Source organism: Haliotis cracherodii, unplaced genomic scaffold (genome assembly GCF_022045235.1).
Source record: "Haliotis cracherodii isolate W230 unplaced genomic scaffold, xgHalCrac1.p SCAF_9, whole genome shotgun sequence".
Taxonomy (NCBI): Eukaryota; Metazoa; Mollusca; class Gastropoda; order Lepetellida; family Haliotidae; genus Haliotis; species Haliotis cracherodii.
This window is the reverse complement of record NW_027266343.1, coordinates 11,533,510-11,557,229: the sequence shown is the minus strand read 5'-3', so window position 1 is coordinate 11,557,229 and position 23,720 is coordinate 11,533,510. Positions and strand designations below refer to the sequence as shown.

At 41.5% G+C, this 23,720-nt stretch overlaps 1 protein-coding gene across 1 annotated transcript in view; it reads right to left on the bottom strand.

The window, feature by feature from the left end:
* The window catches only part of LOC139452271 (uncharacterized), a 46,881-nt gene that overhangs the window by 10,995 nt on the left and 12,166 nt on the right, over nt 1-23,720 (bottom strand). Inside the window, exons 3-13 of the mRNA XM_071233672.1 lie at nt 22,596-22,649; nt 21,295-21,508; nt 11,135-11,291; nt 10,302-10,365; nt 6,843-6,948; nt 6,253-6,350; nt 4,704-4,818; nt 4,183-4,314; nt 2,738-2,847; nt 1,699-1,811; nt 605-723 (exon numbers count right to left, since the gene is read on the bottom strand). Of these exons, the coding sequence (XP_071089773.1) occupies nt 605-723; nt 1,699-1,811; nt 2,738-2,847; nt 4,183-4,314; nt 4,704-4,818; nt 6,253-6,350; nt 6,843-6,948; nt 10,302-10,365; nt 11,135-11,291; nt 21,295-21,508; nt 22,596-22,649 (1,282 nt within the window). The remainder of the gene's footprint in view (nt 1-604; nt 724-1,698; nt 1,812-2,737; nt 2,848-4,182; nt 4,315-4,703; nt 4,819-6,252; nt 6,351-6,842; nt 6,949-10,301; nt 10,366-11,134; nt 11,292-21,294; nt 21,509-22,595; nt 22,650-23,720) is intronic.

Genomic DNA, 23,720 nt, shown 5'->3' with positions numbered 1-23,720 from the left:
GGACTCGATGTAGCAATCGAGATCACAAACTAGCTGTGGCGTCATATTACAGACGAAGGTGTTTTAATGTGACAACCTCATTTCACCGATTGCGGTGGTACTTTGGTAATTCCAGATCATAGACGATGATTTTGCTTATTCAATATCATATCACAGACCAAAGTTCTGTTGTGTTAACTCGTATCCTTAATTTTCGGAAGGTCCAGGGTTCGATCCCCGGCGGCGTCATACCAAAAGACGTTAAAAGATGATACTTGGTGTTACCCTGTCAAGCGCTCGCCATTAAGGGGCTAAAACAAGGACTGGTCGGCTCGGAGTCAGTGTACAGTGTCGGAGTGGGGAATTAAACTTCGGCATCGTATCTAATGATCAGTGCTGGCACTATAAATCGGTATCAGTTCGGACTAGTACAAGCATCACACACACACGCACGCACGCACGCACGCACGCACGCACACACACACACACCTCACCTCACCCACCTCACCTCATCTTGTTACACTACACAATACAGGCTAAGTTGGAACTGTGACAACGTCATCGCTCAGAGTATGACTTATATGACACCTCAATGTACATGAACCTTGTCTGAAAGGTAACTTACGGAACAGAGCCTCGGCTGCAGCTACAAACAGGCTGGTCAACGTCTGTTCAGTGGATAGAGTAACTGCCATATAGTTGCCGGTGGAAAAAATAGACCTCTCAAAACCTTTGCCACAGTACCTGCAGAGGTGATGGGAACACATTTCATAAAAAGTTCATACACACTAAAAAGATGTCCGTAGTGCAATGGTTGCGGTATCGAAGTTGGGACACCAAGTTTACGAGAATTGAATTTTTTCAGAGTTTTTCCTTGTAGATAACAGACAGGGACGATATATGAAGCGTGAAATTCGTTTCTTTTTTCTGAGCCAAATTTTAATTACCCATGCCGGCGAACAAAGGTTTCATCAATGAGATGGAAGAAAGTTAAGAATGAAATACAACATCCTCTTGACTCGTAATTTCCTAGACCCAGATAAGTTATGACTCATTCAAGCCGAACGGTATTTTAGGGGTGTTTAAAGGGTTTCGCTGTACACAAATGTATACACTTTCTGCAAGATTATATCAAGACCAGATTAGCTTCATACCCATGTTTACACTTTCTGTAAGGTAACACCAAATTGAGATGAGCTGTACACAGATGTATACACTTTCTGTAAGGTAACACCATATTGAGATGAGCTGTACACAGATGTATACACTTTCTGTAAGGTAACACCATATTGAGATGAGCTGTACACAGATGTATACACTTTCTGTAAGGTAACACCATATTGAGATGAGCTGTACACAGATGTATACACTTTCTGTAAGGTAACACCATATTGAGATGAGCTGTACACAGATGTATACACTTTCTGTAAGGTAACACCATATTGAGATGAGCTGTACACAGATGTATACACTTTCTGTAAGGTAACACCATATTGAGATGAGCTGTACACAGATGTATACACTTTCTGTAAGGTAACACCATATTGAGATGAGCTGTAAACAGATGTTTACACTTTCTGTAAGGTAACACCATATTGAGACGACCTGTACACAGATGTATACACTTTCTGTAAGATAACACCAACTTGAGATGAGCTGTACACAAATGTATACACTTTCTGTAAGACAACAGCAATACGAGTTGAGCTGTATACTCACGTTGTGCCCGACTGACCAAGAAGATTTCGGCGGATTCGCAGGGTAGCTTCACACCTGTCTGTGGATCCAGCCAGGTTCATGTCTTGGATTTTCAGCATCACTTTTCCGGGCGACTGATGTAGAAAGACATTATTGTAAGGATCTACATTCATACCCATCTCACCTTACATTAAAATACTGGCTTCCTATTGGTTAAGGTGCGGGCAATAATTTTCCGTGCAGCCCGCTCATGTACCCCGATCAATCGGAACACACCTTAGATACCTTCTTATCTCGCATTAGTATCGTTGAGGTGCATTCGTCACCATTCGACCCTTTCCGTAACCTGCAAAAAGACTCCCTCTCCTATCGATGTGTTCAATCATACTGTATAATTCCGCATGTCCAGATATGCTTTAACTTGCATCTGAAATATATATGATATGTGGGGATATAAATGTGAACCATTACGCAACGCGTTGACAATTGTTTTAGGTATGCCCCTTTGCGTTAAGACGGAACCCGGTCGCAAAAATGGCCATGAGAGGGACAGGAGTCGCTATTCGGCTTGTCCCGGAATAACACCAGTTGGTCACGAATGGTTGAAGTGAAATGAAGGATGTTTCTGCGAATTCATCGAGTAAAGGGAAGTAACTCTGTTAATTTCCGTCGGCTGCTCGCTTTCAAAATAGCCGAATCAAAGCGTTTTACTCAGTGAAACTTCAGACATACATACAGTATGTATTAATGTATAATCCGGGTTTGTATGAATGAGATACATTCGTTGTCCACCGATCCCTCGGGGCATATGGTGTGATGTACCCTTGGGTACATGGGCTCACACACAGGGTACATCACAATTTTTACTCCTCGAGATCGGTTGATAACACATAATGCACCGACCGCGTGTTACTGACAAGGGCTAAACGGATTTTCTTGTACTACAGATTCTACTACCCATTTAAATCAGGACCAGATGTGAACAAGATGAGAGTCCAAAGATGAAGGTAACAAATATGATTGGACACGAATTCAGGTAAACAACAAACAATCCACTTACCTTGATAATCCAGGTACATACTGACGAGGATGGGGCGGGGAAATTATAGCCTGGAGACTGGATGGTTTCCCTCGGCTTGTCACTGGATAGCTCTATGACCCCCCCGCAATCTAAGATTCACCAGAAACAAATTAATCATAATTATATATTAAGTTTAAGCAATGGCTATTAAAATACGTAATTATGCTGGAATAAAAAAAAGTAATAGGATAACCAGTAACCAGTGTAGAAGACTTTTGTAAAGTACTGTACTTACGAATGATTTCAGTGTACAGTAAACTACGCTTATAACGAACTGACCGATATAACGAACTTATTTTGTAGTCCCGGTCATTTGTTGAATATATGCATATAACGAACTACGGTTTTTACGAACTTAAAGTAGTGGTCCCTTTGAGTTCATTATAACCGTAGTTTGCTGTAAATGTAATTGGTAAACATTCTTGCAGCATAATCCCACCATATGCAATGTGATGCTTAAAACACCAAGATCCCAGGACTTTATGTGCATTCAGAAAAAGGCACCATTCATAAATACGATTGTAGATGTGGAACCATATGCTGTTTGGCTGACAGGTATGCCACTGGCTGACTCGAGAATAGGTCAAACCTCGAGATGTAACGAGTAGGAACTTGTGTATCAGAACATAGAGCAGACAACGACTCTGATGGGAGATCTTGTCTTATTCCAGAACATTGATTCCTTTGGAAGAATAATCCTTGGACGTTGCAAACTGCTCCAGTACACTAGGTTTTCATTGTCCGGAACTACTGATCTTAAGATAAAATGTCCGTCGGACAGAGTTTGTTAGACTGTGACATCTGCTACACCGGTTCTCGAGCATCCGGTAACCGTCCATTTCTTCTAGGTAGTAAATGTTTGGCCGAATTACTGTTGCAACAAAGGCATTGTTATTACGTATCCCTGGGAGACCGTTACTTCCTTTCCGTGCTGTACTGGCGAGTGTTCAATCACATGCCAAAAATGACTGGTACGTAACGTGTGAGGCCGTCGCATCAGCTGTTGCAATCAGAGGTAGTTGTTCGAAACTTCTGATCGCATACTTCCATCGGAATGGCGCATTTTCCAGCTTCATTGTAACATGGGTAATATACTCACCGCCACAAGAAACGCGAACCATAGAAATATATAGAGAAGTATGTACGTTAAGAAGAGATGTGTGCCAATTAATGTCAAAACTAACAATCAGTCAAGTGTTACCACAGAGTGTTTTTTTCTTATCACGATACGCTGCATGTGATTTCCTAACTTTACAGGCTAATCCTGCACGAGACGAATGGTGCATCTCAAGCACCAGTATGTGCGTTTGTGCATCGAACCAATCTAAGATCTCTTGAATATGAGTAAGTCTTTATATATTAACCAACATGTATGGTATTCGCGTTTCTTTTGGCGGTGGGTAAATGTTTAATGGGACACTGACCTCCAGGTTTCACTGTTGTGCACTGGGTTGTGGGGTCCAGTCCGGCTGGGCAGACACACTGGCATTTATCCTCGTAGTACGCGACATAACCTTCGTTAGCGCAATTCAGAGTGACTGAAGAACATTTCGTTTCTGAAAATACAGACATTCGCAACAGCGTGATTAGGTCAGAAATATGTTTTGTCTTTTAGCAATATTTCTACAATGCCACGGTGGGAGATTCACGGAGTATTATGTGAAATAAGTTTTGTTTGAACAAAAACAACAACAAAGTGAGCTTAGAAAGTCCGATATTTAGAAGTTTACAATAAGCTTACATAAAATCACACAAATATAACCAACATCAAATGTTTGTGCACGCTTCCTTTTACCCAGCAAAGTCAAAGTTATTACATTCATGACATTTCACTGCTGAGACATCTTTAAGCATTAATTTTCAAATTTCATTTCAAATTATATGATCATTACCAGTTGCCAGTTGTGTATACGAATGAACAGCGTTTTCATGTGTGTGGTCTTACCTACACACTTGTACACTTTAGAGGTCTCCTTCATCAGAAGCCAGTAGTCATCGGCAGGCTCAGCAAAGTCTCGGTACAGAGGGTCCAAGGTCGGCAGCCCATTGGAAGAGAAGTCCTAGAGCGAAAAAATAGCTGTCGCCAGTCTCGAGGGGAAAAATTATAACTTCTCCACTGTTTCTCGATGGACTTTGGTTGATGTACCCTCTCTGTTATTTCGTGATCCCCGACCCCGAATGTGTCTTACCGCACAACTAATTATATTGCAGGTATGTTTTATGCATGATATGGTCCGAATTGATAAGAATACCACAGTTAGGCATTTATAGCAGATATTTTGAGTTATTCCCCTTAGACCTATTGCATACGGAAAATATCGTAAATATCCGGAGAAATGCGTCTTGCATTTATTAATTCGAGATTCAAACTTGCGGTTGGTATTTTGCAAATGTAATGCCAACAGTTTGGCAATTGAAGCGGGGAACATAAGAATGTACTTTACATTAGGGGTGACTATTGGTCTGGAAATCACTGTTGCGATAAATATTGATATTGAAAGAAACTATTGCGACTTTGAACAGCATTGCATGTATTCAATTGATATGGTAAATACAATCGAAACTATCGATATTCATAAATGAAATCAATGCTATTGATCGGAAACTGAATTAACGATCGATTTATTGACTTTAAGTGCTTACCAATAGCAATATATCGATATTTTGATGTGTCGTGACACCCCTACTTTAGTTTCGCCCGTGTATCTCAAAACGTTTTACTGATCAAGAGTTATCGCCCTTACATTACAAATGAACATGCCCTGTTCAAATAAGTTCGTTAAACTATATTTGATAAGTGTCCAGTTTCGAAGTTGTCTATTCATATAATTGTATTCGCCTTGGTAAGAAATTCGGCATCTCCCAGAGGAGATGTTAGCGGGGTACAGGGATAAAAATTGCCCATTCAGTAGTCTGTGTTAGCAGGGTTTAGCGTGATGTCCCCGATATACAATAGCTATCTATGTTACCAGGGTATCTGTGTTACTGGGGTTTGGCGTGATGTCCTCCAGCTATAATAGGTATCTGTGTTACTGGAGTTTGGCGTGATGGCCTCCCGCTATAATAGCTATATGTGTTATCGGGGTTTGGCGTAATAGCCTCCAGTTATAATAGCTGTCTGCGTTACTGGGGTTTGACGTGATGGCCTCCAGCTATAATAGCTGTCTGCGTTACTGGAGTTTGGCCTGATGGCCTCCAGCTACAATATCTATCTGTAATATCGGACTTTGGTGTGATGGCCACGAGATGTTGTATTGCCCGGGTAACTCTATAACGAAGACATGTCCACAGCTGATAATGGCAAAAGTAAAGGTGTTTGTGTCCTAGGCGTGGGTATAGATTTTGTTTCAATAGCCAACGGGGTATACATGTATGTTTTCAAGCTTATCAGAGCATTAATTGCACTTTAAGACTACTCGTCAGTGCATGATCGACTCTTCGATGTGCAGTGTAACCTTCCAAATGTCAGCTTTGCAGTAGTGAGAGCGACTTACGTGGGGTTCGTAGTGCATCAGCGACTGCAGATCGTACGTGTCTGTGTTGAATAAGCTCTTGTAAGCGGGATCGCGTTTCTCAAAGTTGTTCTCCGCACCTGGAAATGAAGAATATCATCTTGCAGCTCCTTTATATTTCTTATACTTTCAGCGCTGTCAAATACATACACCTTATCTCAACTTGTATTTTATTGATTTTCATTTTACTTATTTCAATGTTGTTTTTTTCATCTCAGTTTTGTATGATGTATGATATTTTATCTCTTTAACTTTCTAAGGGACTGACTATGTGTCAAATGACTCCGCTTATATCGGTAGCCAAAACACATTCTTCAGTGAAACGGGGCGGTCGGGTAGTGGTTAAAGCTTTCGCTCGTCATGTCGAAGACCCGGGCTCGATTCCGGACATGGGTACTATGTGTGAAGCCCATTTCTTGTGTCCCCCGCCGTGATATTGCTGGAATATTGCTAACAGAGGCGTAAAACCATACTAACTCACTATTCAATGAAACATAAGGATCGATTGATCGGATAGTAAGGATCGAAAATGGCACTCACACTTTAAGTGCATGGCGTCAAAGAGTACCTACCCTTCTGTATATTTTGGGGGTTCTCCTCAACGTTACCATTTCTATTGTAGCTGATGTGTTCATGGAAGGCGCCCAACGCGTGGCATATTTCGTGGAGAGATGTCAGCTTAAACACATTAAACATTTACTTTAGTGTATATGGACCTCCGTGGTCTAGTGGTAGAGCGTCGGCACGGAGAGCGGAAGGTCCGGCTTTCGATCCCTGGCCGCGTCATACCAAAAGACGTGAAAATATAGTACCTGTTGTTACCCTGTCTGGCTCTCGGCATAGGGGCTAAACAAGTACTGGTCGGCTCGGAGTCAGTATACTGTGTCTGAGCGGGGTATTCATGTTAAACTGCGGCATGGTATCTCAGTGTGCTAGCACTATAAAGTGGCATCAGTCTGGACTAGTACAAGCAGCCACACACACACACACACAAACACACACACACACACACACACACACACACACACACACACACACACACATGTGCATGCATGTCGCTATATAAGTGAAATAATCTTGGACGCGACGATAAACCCCATTTCACCTCACCTTATATGGTTCACTACTGGTCAGCGAAAGTGGTACACCTTTAAGATCTGCATCACTTCAGTTTTTTAAACAAATTTATTGCATGGTAAACCGCACAATACTTTCAAAAGCGGAGTTAAACTCTACTTATTCGTAGGCAACATTGAAAACTTATGTTTTAGTAGCGAGTTAAGACAGCAGTTCAAATAATAACGCCGTCATTAAGCAAGTGACACACACTATCTTGTCTCCAGCTAGATATCCGACATTTAATGTCACTCAAAAGTCATATCAAATTTGAAGAATCTATCTTCTAAATTTGGTCAACTCCAGGAAGTAAGGCGAACAATCAATAATCATATCGACCCGTGAAGATTCCGGGGTAGAATAGGTCTTCAGCAACCCATGCTTGCCGTAAAAGGTGACTATGCTTGTCGTAAAATGCGACTAACGGGATCGGGTGGTCAGGCTCACTGTCATCGATCCCAATTGCGTGGATCGATGCTAATGACATTAATCACTGGATTGCCTGGTCCAGAGTCGATTATTTACAGACCGCCGTCATAAAGCTGGAATATTGCTGTGTGCGGTGTTAAACAACAAACCAACCAACCAACCAGTAATCATATCAGTGGTATTCAACTTCAATTTTCGTCCGAGGTAGCGAGTTTTGGACCTGAATAGGTTCATTTTCGTCTTTCGCATGAAAGTGGCCGGACCTTGTTTAGGCACCCTAACAGCTGATCAGTCACAACCGGCATGTTTGCACTGGAGCATTATTAAGTATGTTTTGTCAAAAAATATTTGTTTAAAATAATTTATCATCCAAAACTGGCTCCCACAGGAGATATTGCTTGGGTGAGATCAAGCGATATCTATACTGTAGATATCGCTGCAATGAAATTGCATCACAATGCTTTGCAGACCATTGTGATGTCATTGGTTACCATGACGTCACAATCAAATGACATCACCAATGGCTCTGCTACTGAAGCTGTTAGCAGTACCTTTTACACTTAAGACACTGCTTGTTACTTTTTACAAACTGAAAAAGTTGGAAGAATGATGTTGGATGATAAATTAAATCTCACCCTCGTGTCTTTTGATATCAAATATATCAACACTCGTTGATAAAAGTGGGAAAAAATCCTCGGCAAGCCTCGGAGTTTTCCCACTTTTATCAACTCGTGTTGATATATTTGATATCAAAAGACACTCGGGTGAGATTCTCTATATAATTCGAAGATCGTCGTCACATTTTGAATTATCCGCTGCAATAATTTTTTGACAATTCAATCATCTGAATTTTCTTTTCATCCCAAAGAGTCACGAAAACAGTTGATCGGTACTCGTAGCAGTGTGGCTTGTTTGCAATGGTGCCAGTTTCCATGGCATATATATTTTAGGACATTAAATGGTAAGGAATGTGCATATGAACATGCCAAGCATGAACTTTTATTCCGAAAACTGAAAACCACTTGCGCGGCCAGTTGCATCGTCAAAACCGGCGTCTTTTTGCACGTCATGAGGGAGACTAGTGTAGTTATCCTGGGTTGTGTGATCCGACAGTCTCACACTCCGACTCCGACACACCTAATTTGCAACGAATTGCCGAAATCACTCATCAATCAGTTTCATTAATCCGACACATCGATCAGCGTACTCCGTGGTCATCTGCCCGCGATTCCACAGCCCGTGTTTTGATGCGAGACGAATCGGCTGGTAGCTGCATATTACAACGGCTGCAGAGATAAACTTGCTTAATAATTAACAATTCATGAACAATTAGTGTTTGTATCGTTATCTATCGTGTAGTTGTCCGATTTTCGACCACGAACGTTGATACTACTTGATAACGTTTATCCGATATACTCGTTAATCCGACATAATCATATGCAACCAACCATTTCGGATTACCGGGACTTACATTCCGGCGATGTCTATATCAATAACACATATATATAGTTTGTAATCGAACGTATGAAAAACGAGGAATAAAACAATAATGTTTGTGCTTCATTTCAAATCTAAGCTGAAGCATAAATAGACATTCGATCAAACACAGAGTGTGTTTTGGTGTCATTACATTAAACTTGTAATTGCAGTAGGAATAGTGATCGTGCGGCCGGGTATAGATTAACGAATGAATGAAGTGTAGTGCCGTCTAACTTTTCAGCCTGTCACAAAGTTTTTGAGCCAATCACATTGCTATAGAGTTATATTTTCTCACCGAGAAATTACCGAAAATTTAATTACCCCCATCTCTCTACACCTGGGTAATAATTTCCAGTAATTCTCACTGAGCATATTTATTTATGCTTCATATCGATTGGCTAGTTCCAATTGGACCATTGTTTGTATTGGTTGCGAAGAAACCCTTTGCAACGTGATGTCATATGAACGCATTGTCGCAAAGAATTGAAGATGACATCCATTATTCATGACGTCACAACGAGTTTATGTGACGTCGTTCTCGCAATCCCGTCAGGGTAATATAAAGAATAACCAACCCAGAACAAGGAATTAAGGAGAATCTAGAATCAAATGTTGAAAGTTCCGATTTTTGTTACAAAATCAATTCACTCGGGGCAGATAATCCGTACCACATGCGAACTAATAGGTTATTCAATACCTATAGACTTACGGGGGCACGGGTGGCCCAGCCGTCTAAGGCGCCGCGATTCGCTGTGCAGAGTTGCGTCCCCTGGACACGCCAGAAACCTATCATTGTGGGTTCGAACCCCGGTTCACCCCGATTATGTTTCTAGGTTTGTCAGCACCATACCCGTGCTCGTGGGTTTCACCGAAGTGGTAAACGTCTGAGACCTGCATCACTTCGGGCTTTCCTCCCACATTAAGCTGCTACGCCGTGATATAACTGGAATAATGTTAAAAGCGGCGTTAAACGCAACTCACTCACTCACACTCACTTATAGACTTACAAGTATACTGCATCCACTGATGTCCTGAACGCCGCTCGGTTTCATTCCGACACGTGACCAGCACCTGGAATTATACATGACCGTGTTTATTTGACATCTGGCTGACAAAGGTATCTGTAGCCAAACATAACTCAAAATCTAGAAAATTTAGAATGTAGGCTGCATTGGTTTAATTGAGCTGAAGATGACCTCATTTTTCCATAGCTTCTAGGCCTCTGCGTATTTGGATTGCTGCCTGTCCGCATTTAGAACAGTTAAGTTTGGTCGACATATTTCCGAAATGTTACCTTGTTTCCTTTTCTCTCCGTCTGGGATATCTGAGTGCATGGCAAATTTCGGAACGTTATGATACGTCACGTAGACGTTACACAATGTGACACTTGCTGCATAACCTCTTTGTCTAACGTGCATATCGGAGGAGATTCCACAATATGATAGTCAATACTTCATTGCTGTTGTTGTTTAACGCCACACTCAACAATATTCCAGCTATATGACGGTGGTCTGTAAATAATCGAGTCTGGACCAGACAATATAGTGATTTACATAATGAGCATCGATCCACGCAATTGGGATACGATGACATGCATCAACCAAGTCAGCGAGCCTGAGCACCCGATCCCGTTAGTTGCCTCTTACGACAAGCATGGTAGTCTTTTACAGCAAGGATGGGTTGCTGAAGACCTATTCACCTATTGGGTTAAACAACCCACATACAATGTACATGTATGGATGATGTCTTGATTAGTATGGAGATCCCATGTTAGCCAGTAATTCACTGTGACTTTGTGACATGTGTAGATCGGAGGAGATTTCAACGTAAAGGAAATTACCCCTGGGTTCCTTGCTGGATGAAGTTTAGAGTGGTGGTATGAGAAAGTCCCAGTTTTCTGTTGAAATCAGGAGAACCGTCACTCAAGACGAACCGAAGACAGGTATACTTATGAAGAATATCCATAGCTCCTGTTGCAGACTTTTGCTCCTCGGCCGCTGAAACATTATTATTCTTGTATAATAGTGTTGTTATTTTTGAACTCCAGTTTAACGGGTATCACCACCCCTAGCGCACAATACATGCCCCTTTGTGCAGGTCCTATATCCCATTATGGGTGGTGAAGTCCAGTGTAAGACACGCACAGGGGTGGACAACTCTAGTATGTGACTTGCACACAGAGGTCTGTATTGCACACTAGGGGTGGATAACTCGAGTAAAGGACCTGCATACAGAGGTCTGTATTGCGCACTAGTGTAAAGTAGCTATCAGACACGCACTTTTGCTTACATTATCTTCGGCAGTTTCCGACTGTGCTCGGAAATGTTTGTAAACATTCCTGATTAAGAAGTTATTTTATATGTCACATTAATGTAACCATATCCTTTAAAGATTTGTTTATTTCCTACAAGTTCAAAAATACGTATCTGGCCTTAGTTAATTACTGTGGGATATCCCAAAATGCACTGCTTATCACTCCATCTCGCGCTCAGGCCAATTCCATTGTTTTAGCCAGCCAGCCGAGCACGTTGTTTCAACACAGAGCACATTGTTTTGGACCAGCTCTAATTAGCTATCTTATCAATGAGTAAGTACACCCCTTTAGATGATATATTGTTTTTTGATGCTATAGAAGTACATTTGTCTGTGATGGTTTTAGTGGCAAAGTTTAATTTTGTAGAAACTGTGTTAAGTATCGAATTGACAAATGCAAATTCACAGCCTACTTAAAGCTCTTGACGTAAACCAGTCAATAAGGCCGATGAAAGGGTACCAGCCAAAGCAACAAGTACAAGCACAAAATGATCGATGTTGTTGGATCTGCAGATCTCCGGATCACTTCAAGAGGGAATGCCCACGTTGGTGGTACAACAAGAAGGAGCACAAACCACAGGGAAATGCCTAGAGTCTGCAGTGGAGAGTCTCACAGCAGGCGAGGACGACAAAGGCTCATTCTTATTTAGACATTGAAATATTGTAACATTGAATAACATTGAAACAAAATGCTTGGTTGATACTGGAGCACAAGTGTCAACAATCACGGAATCCTTTTTTCAGAAACACTTTCTGCTAGAGGATTTGAGGGATGTTTCAAGCTACATTCATGTGAAGGCGGCTAATGGACTGGACATCCCCATCCTGGGCTAGGTGGAGTTCTCTTTACAAGTTTTTGGCCTTGAATTCAAAAACTTAGGATTTTTGGTAGTTAGGGACCCAAAGGATGAAAGTACAAGATTAAGAAAGCAAGAAGTTCCAGGAGTTTTGGGTTCTAATGTCTTCAGGGATATGAAATTAAGCACTCCTACAGAAAACTTCCCTAAAGACTGGCAGACCATTTTGGCCCTCTACGAAGAAGTCTGTGCAGAGAGAAAGAAAAATGATATAGGTAGAGTCAGGGTAGCGGACAGAGCACATGTACTAATTCCAGCACAATCCATCCACATCATCGAGGGGAGCTGTTGGCAGATTAAAGAGTCTTGTACAGCTATTGTGGAGGAACTTGATGCGGACTCATTTCCACTGCAGTAAGGTTTAGCAATCGGCCCATCATTTGCTAAAGTATCAAGCTCAGGTTGCATCCCAGTGCAAGTCGCCAACTTCAGCAACAGTGACTTGTATCTCAAGCTAAGAACCCCAATAGCCACACTGAAGCATGCTTCTTTGGAGCCACAGTTCGAAATTGTCAACATCAGCAACAATGAGATTCAAGTCAGGAATGTCAAGGAGGACCTGGTCGCAAAGGAAATTTCCAGAAATCTCATTGAAAAGATGGATCTTGGAAAGAACAGCAGTGACCAGTGTCATGAAAAGTTGTCTGAAGTTATTTTCCAACACCACAAAACGTTTAGCTCATGCGATGAAGACATCGGATTTTGTAATGCAGTTCAGCACAAGATCATAACCCTGGATGAAGTCCCAGTCAAGGCCCCTCATAGACGGATCCCACCCCAGCAATGGGAAGAAGTCCGGGAATATATCGCAAAAGCACTAGATACTGGCATCATAAGGGAATCTTCAAGTCCTTATGCATCACCAGTGGTTCTGGTCCGCAAGAGTAATGGAAAGCTTAGGATTTGCTGTGACTACCGTGCTTTAAATGCGAAAACATGCAAAGATGCGTATCCTCTGCCCAGGATTGAAGAAGCATTAAAATGTTTTGAAGGGTGCTAAGTACTTTTGCAGCCTGGACCTGGCGCATGGCTTCAACCAAATTCCAGTTGCTGAGGGAGACATCGAAAAGACTGCCTTCAGGATAGGTACTGGTGGACTTTATGAATATACCAGGATGCCCTTTGGACTAACCGGTGCACCAGCAACATTCATGCGCCTCATGGACAAGATCTTCGGGGACCAAAATTTTCAAACCCTCACTGTCTTCATGGATGATATCTTAGTATTCGGTTCAACAGAAGAAGAGGTCCTTGAACGACTCGACAGGGTTTTGACCCGACTGGCATCTTACAATCTCAAAGTTTGCCCAGAAAAGTGCCAACTCTTCAAGGAAAAGCTGAGATACCTGGGGCACCAGATATCCCAGGAGGGCATTCTTCCAGACCCAGATAAAACCAAAGCTGTGTTGGATTGGGAAACTCCAAGAACTGAAACAGAAGTGAGAGGATTCCTAGGACTGGCAGGTTATTACAGGAGGTTTGTCCGGGATTTTGCAAAAATAGCTGCCCCACTTCATGCACTCCTGCAAGGTACCAACCCCAAGAGACAGGGAAGAAGGAGAAAATCGAACAAAGGACTTGGAATCAGTACATGGGATGCCTCCTGCGACAAAGCCTTTCAAGAACTGAAGACAAAACTCACCACAGCACCAGTCTTAGGATTCCCCGACTTCACAAAGCCATATATTTTGGAGGTGGACGCCAGCTTTATGGGATTAGGAGCAGTCCTGTCACAGGAACAAGACCAAGGGAAAGTTGTACTGAGTTATGCCAGCCGATCCCTGAGGCCCAATGAAAAGAACATGGAAAATTACAGCAGCATGAAGTTGGAATTATTGGCGCTAAAATGGGCAGTTACAGAAAAATACAGAGATCTCTTGCTCGAAACAGAGTGCCTGGTGCTAACAGACAATGACCCTCTCAGCTACATAGAGACAACTGCCAAACTTGGAGCTACAGAGATGAGATGGGTTGGGGAGCTTGCACAATTCAACCTCACCATCTGCCATCGTTCTGGCAAACAAAACAAGAATGCAGACTCCCTGAGTAGAAAATCTCATCATTCCCCAGAATCTGCTCGCTTAGAGGTAGTATTTATTCAGTCCCCATTCCTCCGAATGGAAACCTCCTCACAACTTCCGGGAGAGTTAAGGTCCTCTGCACAAGCTCTCACAGAGATGGTGTGGGTAGAAGAATTCCAGACGACCGCAAAGAGACAAGTTCCTATGATGGTCACTCACATGCCCTCACTGTCATTGGAAGATATGTCAAAATTACAGATGGAGGATCCATACATTGGTAAATTTAGAAATTAGTGGGACAAGGATAAAAAGCCATCTATTCGTCAACTCCTCCGAGAACACCCTAGGACCAGGCGATTGTTCCAGTACTGGAAGCAGATAGTGGAGGATAAAGATGTCCTGTACCGACAGATACAGACAAATGGAACAGTAATCAAGCAATTCTTACTACCAGATTGCTTGAAGACAAAGGTGTTGAAGTCGGTACATGATGACCATGGACATCAGTGTTCTTCAAGGACATTTTCCTTGTTGCAGAGTAGGTTTATGTGGCCATACATGTCAAAAGATGTAAAAGACTACTGCACAAAATGCTCCAGGTGCATGTTGAGAAAACATGGGGAGGTAGTCAAGCCAACCATTGGATCCATTGTTGCAAAGAAACCATTGGAAATCCTGGCAATCGATTTCACAGTCCTCGAACCAGGAACCAACAAAGTTGAGAATGTGCTTGTCATGACAGATGTGTATACCAAGTTCACCCAAGCCATACCCCTGAGAGACCAGAAAGCAAAGAGGGTTGCACGTACATTGGTCAAGGAACGGTTTGTGCACTATGGAGTTCCACTTCGGCTGCAAAGCGACCAGGGTAGGAACTTTGAAAGTAGAGTCATTCACGAGCTGTGTAACATCTATGGCATCCTGAAAACTAAAACAACGCCTTACCATCCAGAGGGAAACATGTGAACGATTTAACCGAACACTGCACAATTTACTTCGAACCCTACCCTCAGAGAAGAAGAACCATTGGCCTGAGTTACTACCATAGCTCATGTATGCAAACAACTCAACTCCCCATGCGACCACTGTATACTCGCCTCACTATTTGTTCTTTGGCAGGGAACCTAGGGTTCAAATTGACATGTTGATTGGTGTAAGTGGCGAAGAGCAAGAAGAATGGACTGCAGAACACCAGAAGAAACTGCAAGATGTTTATCGCATGGTATCTGAGAGAACAGAGCATGAAGCCTTAAAGAGAAGAAATAGAGTCAACAAAGATGCCAAGGACAAAGAAATCTCCATAGGAGCAAGAGTCTTCCTACGAAGCCACCCCAAAGGCCGGAACAAGATTCAAGATGTATGGAGCCTGGCACCATACAAAGTAGTGGAAAAGAAAATGTTGAATCAATATGTCATTCAGGCACTACAAGGGGAGGAAAATAGGAAAACTGTACACAGAAAGGAGCTTCTAGACTAAAGAACATTAGTAGAGGACATCCACAGAAAGTCTTCTCGGGAAGACAGTGTTACTAACTGAATTACCTAATCGGGTGGAGCTGAGCAGCGAAGAAGACGATGATATTGGGGGTGAAAATGATTTCTATATCATCGGTGAAATTCCTAGTGTGGAAACAGTGGAAGCCGGGACCAAGGTCGGAAAAGTGCCACAGGACACAGATACTGCAGAATCTGTGGGTCCGGATGAAGCTTCAGCTATGGAAATTCTTAGTGAAGAAGACACACCAGTGGGACCTCAAGATGAGTCCGAGGGTACTGCTTCATATGAAGCAGGGGAGGAGAAGAGCACAACTTCACCCAAAGCAGGGGAGCTAGTGGCAGAACCTTCTGTGTTGGAGACAACACCACCACGTAGGTCCACCAGGAGCACAGCTGGAAAACACCCGAACCCCCTTAATTTCCCGAGATCAGTCCTCCAACAAGAAGCGACCAAAAACACGACGATGCAGTTGGATCCATCTGTGATCGCTGACATCACAAGGACCCAGTTACTTCTGGTTCAACTGCTATCAAACTCCGTCCAGAAGTGACAAAAGACATCTGAGATGAAATTTCAGTTGACAAACAGTATTTACCAAAACAGTATTTCAATTGTGGTGCACATTATTACTGTTATATCCAAATATCTTTTTCTATGTATATTTTTAAAGGAACATTATTTTGTATGTTAGTTTGAGATTCACAATGTCCTTGCAGTGTATCATGTTGTCATAAGGTATCTGGTCTTGATACTGGTAGATGAGTACCACAATGTCTTTGACGAAATACCTTTTCTCGGGACCATCTTGTGTATATCATGGTAGAAAAGTAGTTAGTTTTGTTAAGCGTCTAGTTGCCAGGAGTCAACTAGGAAGCAGGGGAGTGTAAAGTAGCTATCAGACACGCACTTTAGCTTACATTATCTTCGGCAGTTTCCGACTGTGCTCGGAAATGTTTGTAAACATTCCTGATTAAGAAGTTATTTTATATGTCACATTAATGTAACCATATCCTTTAAAGATTTGTTTATTTCCTACAAGTTCAAAAATACGTATCTGGCCTTAGTTAATTACTGTGGGATATCCCAAAATGCTCTGCTTATCACTCCATCTCGCGCTCAGGCCAATTCCATTGTTTTAGCCAGCCAGCCGAGCACGTTGTTTCAACACAGAGCACATTGTTTTGGACCAGCTCTAAGTAGCTATCTTATCAATGAGTAAGTACACCCCTTTAGCTGATATATTGTTTTTTGATGCTATAGAAGTACATTTGTCTGTGATGGTTTTAGTGGCAAAGTTAAATTTTGTAGAAACTGTGTTAAGTATCAATGATTGTGTGAGCACAAAGTGCATAATATGTAAATTGTGTTATGAGATTAACAAATAAACTACGGGTTTTAGTTGTAGTGACTACTGTTATAGCTATCTATCCCATAAGCAGTTATCTCCCGTTGGTCATGCTGTACTGCATGAGACGCGAATTTCCCTTGTACTGTAATTATACACTTCTACTCAATTGTTTTTCTTTTGTTCCGTTTTGTTTACGTTTCAATGCCACGTGCAAGCGAGGGACTTAAATAAGGCTCGAATCTCAGAGTGGTTTCTAGAATTAGGCATTGATAAGTTGTTAATTACTAAGACTGTAATTGAATGGAATTGTCAGTTTTGTATATTGTATTGTAGTTACGTCCTACTAGGCCTGGAAGCCCATTCCAGTCGTTTACAGATGTTACAGGTAGTTGGGGGTAAGTCTATAAACCTCAACGGGTACATTGTCATTTGTTTGTCTATACTTTCTTTATGTTAGTTACTTTGTAATTAGTTAGATTATTTAGTATATAAACTGTTATAAAGGTGTATTGTATGTAAAAGATACTTTCTACCATGCAGATGTTTATATTGTACTTTTATGCATTGTGTTCATTGAAAAGAACTACACTGTGTGTATTACGATGATGAAATATAAATGTATGATAACGGATACTTTCAGCCATATATGATTATTATATACATGTGTAATATGCAGATACAATACAGCATTATCATCTATGAAAGGCCATACATGATGTTACCAAGTATATTAAAAGTTTGTATATTATTGTTTAGGTCTACCATCTTCAGTATTAATAAAATACATGGACCCAGAGAACGACTTTGTTCAGCTTTTACACTAGGGGTGGATAACTCCAGTAAAGGACCTGCATACAGAGGTCTGTATTGCACACTAGGGGTGGATAACTCCAGTAAAGGACCTGCACACAAAGGTATGTATAAGACAAACGGCTCTACTATCTGGATAACTGAGGTCAGGTAGGTTAGGTGAATGAACGAGGACAATACTGTCTGGATAAATGAGGTCATTACGACTAAGGTTTACTCAGACTAGGACAGTGCTGCATGGATAACATGTCAATCAGGCTAAGGGCACTTTCAGACACGGACGATCCTGTATGGAAAACCAATGTCAGGCAGGTTAAGTGATCAAAATAAGGACTGTGATGTCTGGATAACTGATGTCATTAGGGTAAGTGAATAGTCAAGGGCAATATTGTCTGTATGGCTGAGGTCCGGTAGATTAAGTGCGCAGACAAGGACACCAATGCTGTCTGGATAACTGATGTCATTAAGGCTAAGTGCTCAGACAAGGGGAATACTCTCTGGATAACTGATGTCATTAAGGTGACGTGCACAGACAAGGAGAATACTCTCTGGATAACTGATGTCATTAAGGCGACGTGCACAGACAAGGAGAATACTCTCTGGATAACTGATGTCATTAAGGCTAAGTGCCCAAACGGCTTCACAATTGTTGAAATACGCCAAGGCATATACGTATGTCAGTATTTAGTATAGGAAATTTTGCCATTTGGTTTTGAATTTTTCACTACGGGTGCCTTGTTCAAACGTTTCTAAAATATGCCCAAACGCCACCTTACACGTTTCACAACGCAAATCATGGAAAATGTACAGGTTCTACTTGGCTATAAAAAGAAAACATCTGCCTATAAATGTGTTTCGTGGTTTTGCAATATTGCAGGAACTTCACAAAGCCAAGATTGGACTCTGCATCACGAATTATCGCCATAGACGACTTGAAACTGGAGAGTCTCGGATTTCAGTTGCCCGTCGTCTAAATGTCAACCAGAGTACAATTTCACCTCTCGTTGTACGATTTCATCATTCTGGGTCAGCCGATGACCCTCCACGTCCACGTCTGCATTTACGTGATCGGACTGTCACGGCAGAACACACAGCTTCCAACGTGCCAGGACTACGAAGAATATTCGGCCAGACTGCACGGGATCGCCTCAGCCAGGTTGGATTGAGAGCCAGGAGACCTCACTTTGGCTCTTCTTACGACATCATGACCGCCTTCAACGCGTTCGTTGGTGTACTAACGTTCAGATCTGGAAGCTGCGATGTTGGAGACGAATATGGTTTAGTGATGAATAGCGTTTTCTCTTACAAAGACGTGATGGCCGAATTCTCGTGTAAAGACGTGTTAACGAACTTTTTGCTCGTTATTGTGTACGTCAAGGGGACAAATTTGGCGGAGGAGGTGGCATGATGTGTATCCAACACACAACGTACGAATCACGTGCAGAGTAATCTAACGGCTTTACGTTACAGGGACGACATTTTGCAGCAACACCTTCCTGCCATTGACGTCCAACGTGAGATTTTCCGACATGATACAATCAATGCCGAGACATTACCGTGCGGTTGTGCATGCACGTGGTGGTCATTACAGATAAAGAACTTGACCACTGACCACTGACCATCTGCACAACATCCGTGAGTTATGAAATCCGGAATATCACACAGACAAAGTCTGTTGCTCCGGTTATGTGATATTTCGTGTTTCACAGAACAGTTGTTCATTCCCTATCATGCTTTGGTATAGGCCCATGAACGGTTGAAGTTTTCAGCTTTGCGTTTCTTTTTGGAGAGTATACACACAAAGAAACTTAATTCCAATTTACACAACTCGATTTTAAGCCGACGTTTCTTTGTTCCCACAATATATATTTTATTGAAATTACGGTCTTATATCAACAATTCACTTGTATCGAAACACGGAGCGCTTGATATAAATTGAGGGGGGAAAGAAAGTTTACCGAGTTTGTGCTCCCATGTCATACGATTTACTCATACATTTACTCGAACAATAAAGCTACCCTGTGCAAATGGAGCAACTGTATTGACTCGTAATATTAATTATTTTTTTATGCATACCAACCTTCTCCCATTTGTGGCCAATATAATTAAGCAGCCTCATGTCTTTAACGTCTGATATGCAAAAGGAGTCCGTGTAGTATATTCAAGTTACATTTTCCCCCGTTTTATTAGCCACGCTTTAAAGTTTAATTGCTAATATTTTTTTGATTTGAAGTTTACACGATATACGGCCTTTCAATTGGACGAGAGGTCGGTCACCTGACCGCGAAATCGCCAAAATTCGACGAGACCGTGTTCTTAAAATGAGGTAAACACTGTCGGACTACTTCCACGTTCCTTGGGAAACCCCAGGGAATTCCCTACAACGAATACATAGAGAAGCGTTCTTTCTGATCATTTAGACCCTTTAATCTTGAACGCAGCGTTTTAGTATTATACACTGATAAATGTTAGATAATTTGACTGCACGATCGTTCACAAATATGCCCGCTACGACCCATCATAGTGAAGAAAACGAAGAAATGCATAGAAATTATCCAAACTATGGTAGTATCGACTCGATCCGTGTCCAGGCTGACAGTGACAGTCGACAGCAATCTACCTTAGTATCTATTTGACAAATCTTTAATCACCTTTCAATGATCGTCCAATTGATCAATGATGACTAAAACATGTAACCGCCATAGGTTCATTAGCAACTTCCGAAATCTCTCCCGTCACGTTTATCGTGTCGGCCATTTTGACGTCGTGTACTTGATGTAAATGTATTACGACGCGCTCTCATAGTGACTGACTTACTGAGGTAGTTCTTACCTTTCCCATCTAATGTTGATATTATTTGAACACATGTTTTGCGCAAGATGTTTCTGAAGGGCAAGTTGTGCATCCATAAGTTCATGTCACCTTTTTGAGGATCTTTTGCGATAAACATTACAAGAATTAAGAATTGACTTTCACTTTGAGTTCATTGGAGTATGAACCTTCATAGAGTGAGGGCCAAACATTGTATGAACGTCCAATGAACTCACACAAAGTGAAAGTCAATTCTTAAGGAATATCATAATTATGCATTTCTGAGGGAATCAGATGGAGGGGAACTTTGATGCTCTGGATCAACGTTATCAAAATACATACTGCTGTTTCCCCATGTATAAGGCACAATCCCTTTTTCCCAAAGCATCCATGTCCCGTAGAATCTCTTGCGACGAATGTTGCCGTGGGGAACTTCAAGGCTTGCTGAGCGTTTGTCCCGCTTGGTGCTGCTGTCCGATGCACGTTCATTGGTCCGTTTATGGCTGGCCCGCTCTTTCTTTCTGAAGTTAAACTTAGCCAGGAACTCGTCCAATTCCTTTGAAAGATGTTACGATGGTGTTAGTATTTATATAAATGTTATTGAATTTTTACAACTTTCTTTATTCATGTCAATGAGTATTGTAAGCATGTATTGTTCATACGAGATCTCATCTTGTACGATGACAAATTTATAAGTAAGGAAGACACACAGAAAGGCTGATTTTTCCACAAGAGACAATTAAACTAGGGACTAATTATAATCTGTGACCTCGGATGATTTCTTTTTCCACATATTTTATCGTTAACTGAAAATATTTATGAGGCGATTTGGTAGCCTATAGCTAGTGGTTAAAGCATTCGCCCGTAATGTCGAAGACCCGAGTTTGATTCCCCACATGGGTACAATGTGTGAAGCCACTTTCTGGTGTCCCCCGCCGTGATATTGCTGGAATTTTGCTAAAAGCGGCGCAAAACCATACTCACTCAGTCACTCCATCTCTTTTGGTCAAAGTCATACGGAACATTTAGTGTTGTTATAAGTACCAAAACTAGTTTTCATTCATGTGAATATAACAATTTTTAATATTTTTTTTAAAACTGATAGGCCAATTATGTGGACCAACGCGGACATTATATCTTGTCCTTAATATATATAGAAATCCGATATAGCGAATAGTCTGAAACTATCTCATCTCGAATTAGTGGGAATAAACGCACATGCTTGCGTTAATAGCAAACTTCGTATTGAAAGAACTGATTCTTAGGTTTCATGAGTTCGTAATAAGCAATGTTGACTGACAAGGTTTACGTGCTACGGTATTTTGGGGTCGTTTTTAAAGTGGAATGGCTTCGATATATCCGAATTTTGTGAACGCTGCAATCGACTAAACAATGCTATCTCAAATTAATAATGTAATGTTCAAATGATTAGCTAGCTGATTATCCAACTATATATACAGTAAACTACGTTTATAACGAACACGCTTGTTACGAACAGACCGCTATAACGAACTTAATTTTAGTCCCGGCCATTTATTGTATATATGCTGTATATATGTTTATAACGAACTTTGGTTATTACGAACTAAAATTGGTGGTCCCTTTGTGTTCGTTGTAGGGAAGTTACAAGGCTATCTACATACCTCCTTCTGGATTTTAGCTTCAACGTCACCATGGCCTTTGTGAAGATCGTCTATCTACAAAACAAAGACAAGTTCATTATTTAGTTGTTTGTCTTGATCCGTATATTATAGCCGTGTAGTTTGCTTTTCATGTCCAAATGATTGCTGTAAAAGGCGACCATGATTGTCGTAAGATGCGATTAACTTGGTTGATGCTGACTTGGTTGATGCATGTCATCGTATCCCAAATTCGTGGATCGATGCTCATGATGTCAACCACTGGATTGTCTAGTCCAGACTCGATTATTTACAGACCACCGTCATATAGTTGGAATATTGCTGAGTGAGGCGTTAAACAACAAACAAACAAACAAATCATATAGCGACGTGCACGCACGTGTGAATGTGGTTGCTTGTACTAGTCCGAATTAATGTCGATCTTATTGTGCAGGCTAGCTGAGATACCATGCCGCAGTTTAAGATACAACCCTACTCTGACACTGTATACTGTGCCGACAAGTCCTTGTTTGAGACCCTTTATGCAGAGGGTAACATCAAGTACAATCTTTTAGTATGAAGAGGCCGGGAATCGAACCCCGACCTTCCAGTCTTCGGGTGGACGCTTTACCACTAGACCACGGAGGCGGGCATACCATATAGACTGAAGGACAACAGATAGTACATCGAGTTTGTTTTTTATTCGACGTAATAAGCGCCCAGGGCGCTCTCAAAATTAGAAACAAGGGGCTCTTATTCGAAGATTATTTTGGTGAAAAAAACAGAGTTGAAAGATGGTTTATCTCGTGGTTTATGCTGAAAGCATGAGATGTTTACATACGACAGATATATTTTTCCAGAATTTAATTGCCCATAATTAAGGGTGCATATAACACACGAGTGCGTATCGTACACGAACAAATAAGTCTTGTGTACATTGATCAATCGGAAGGGGTGCTAATTTGGATTGTTCACAAGCCATTACATTGGCAAATATCGCCATTGGCGCTTATTACGTCGAGTACGGTAATTGAAAATTGAAAGAACTGTTTTGTTTGGTTACGTTTGTTTAACCAACTCTCATTCTTGCAACAGTTTGTTGAGTAAAATACATTGGTTCAAAGAAGAAAATGAATTTGCAATCATATG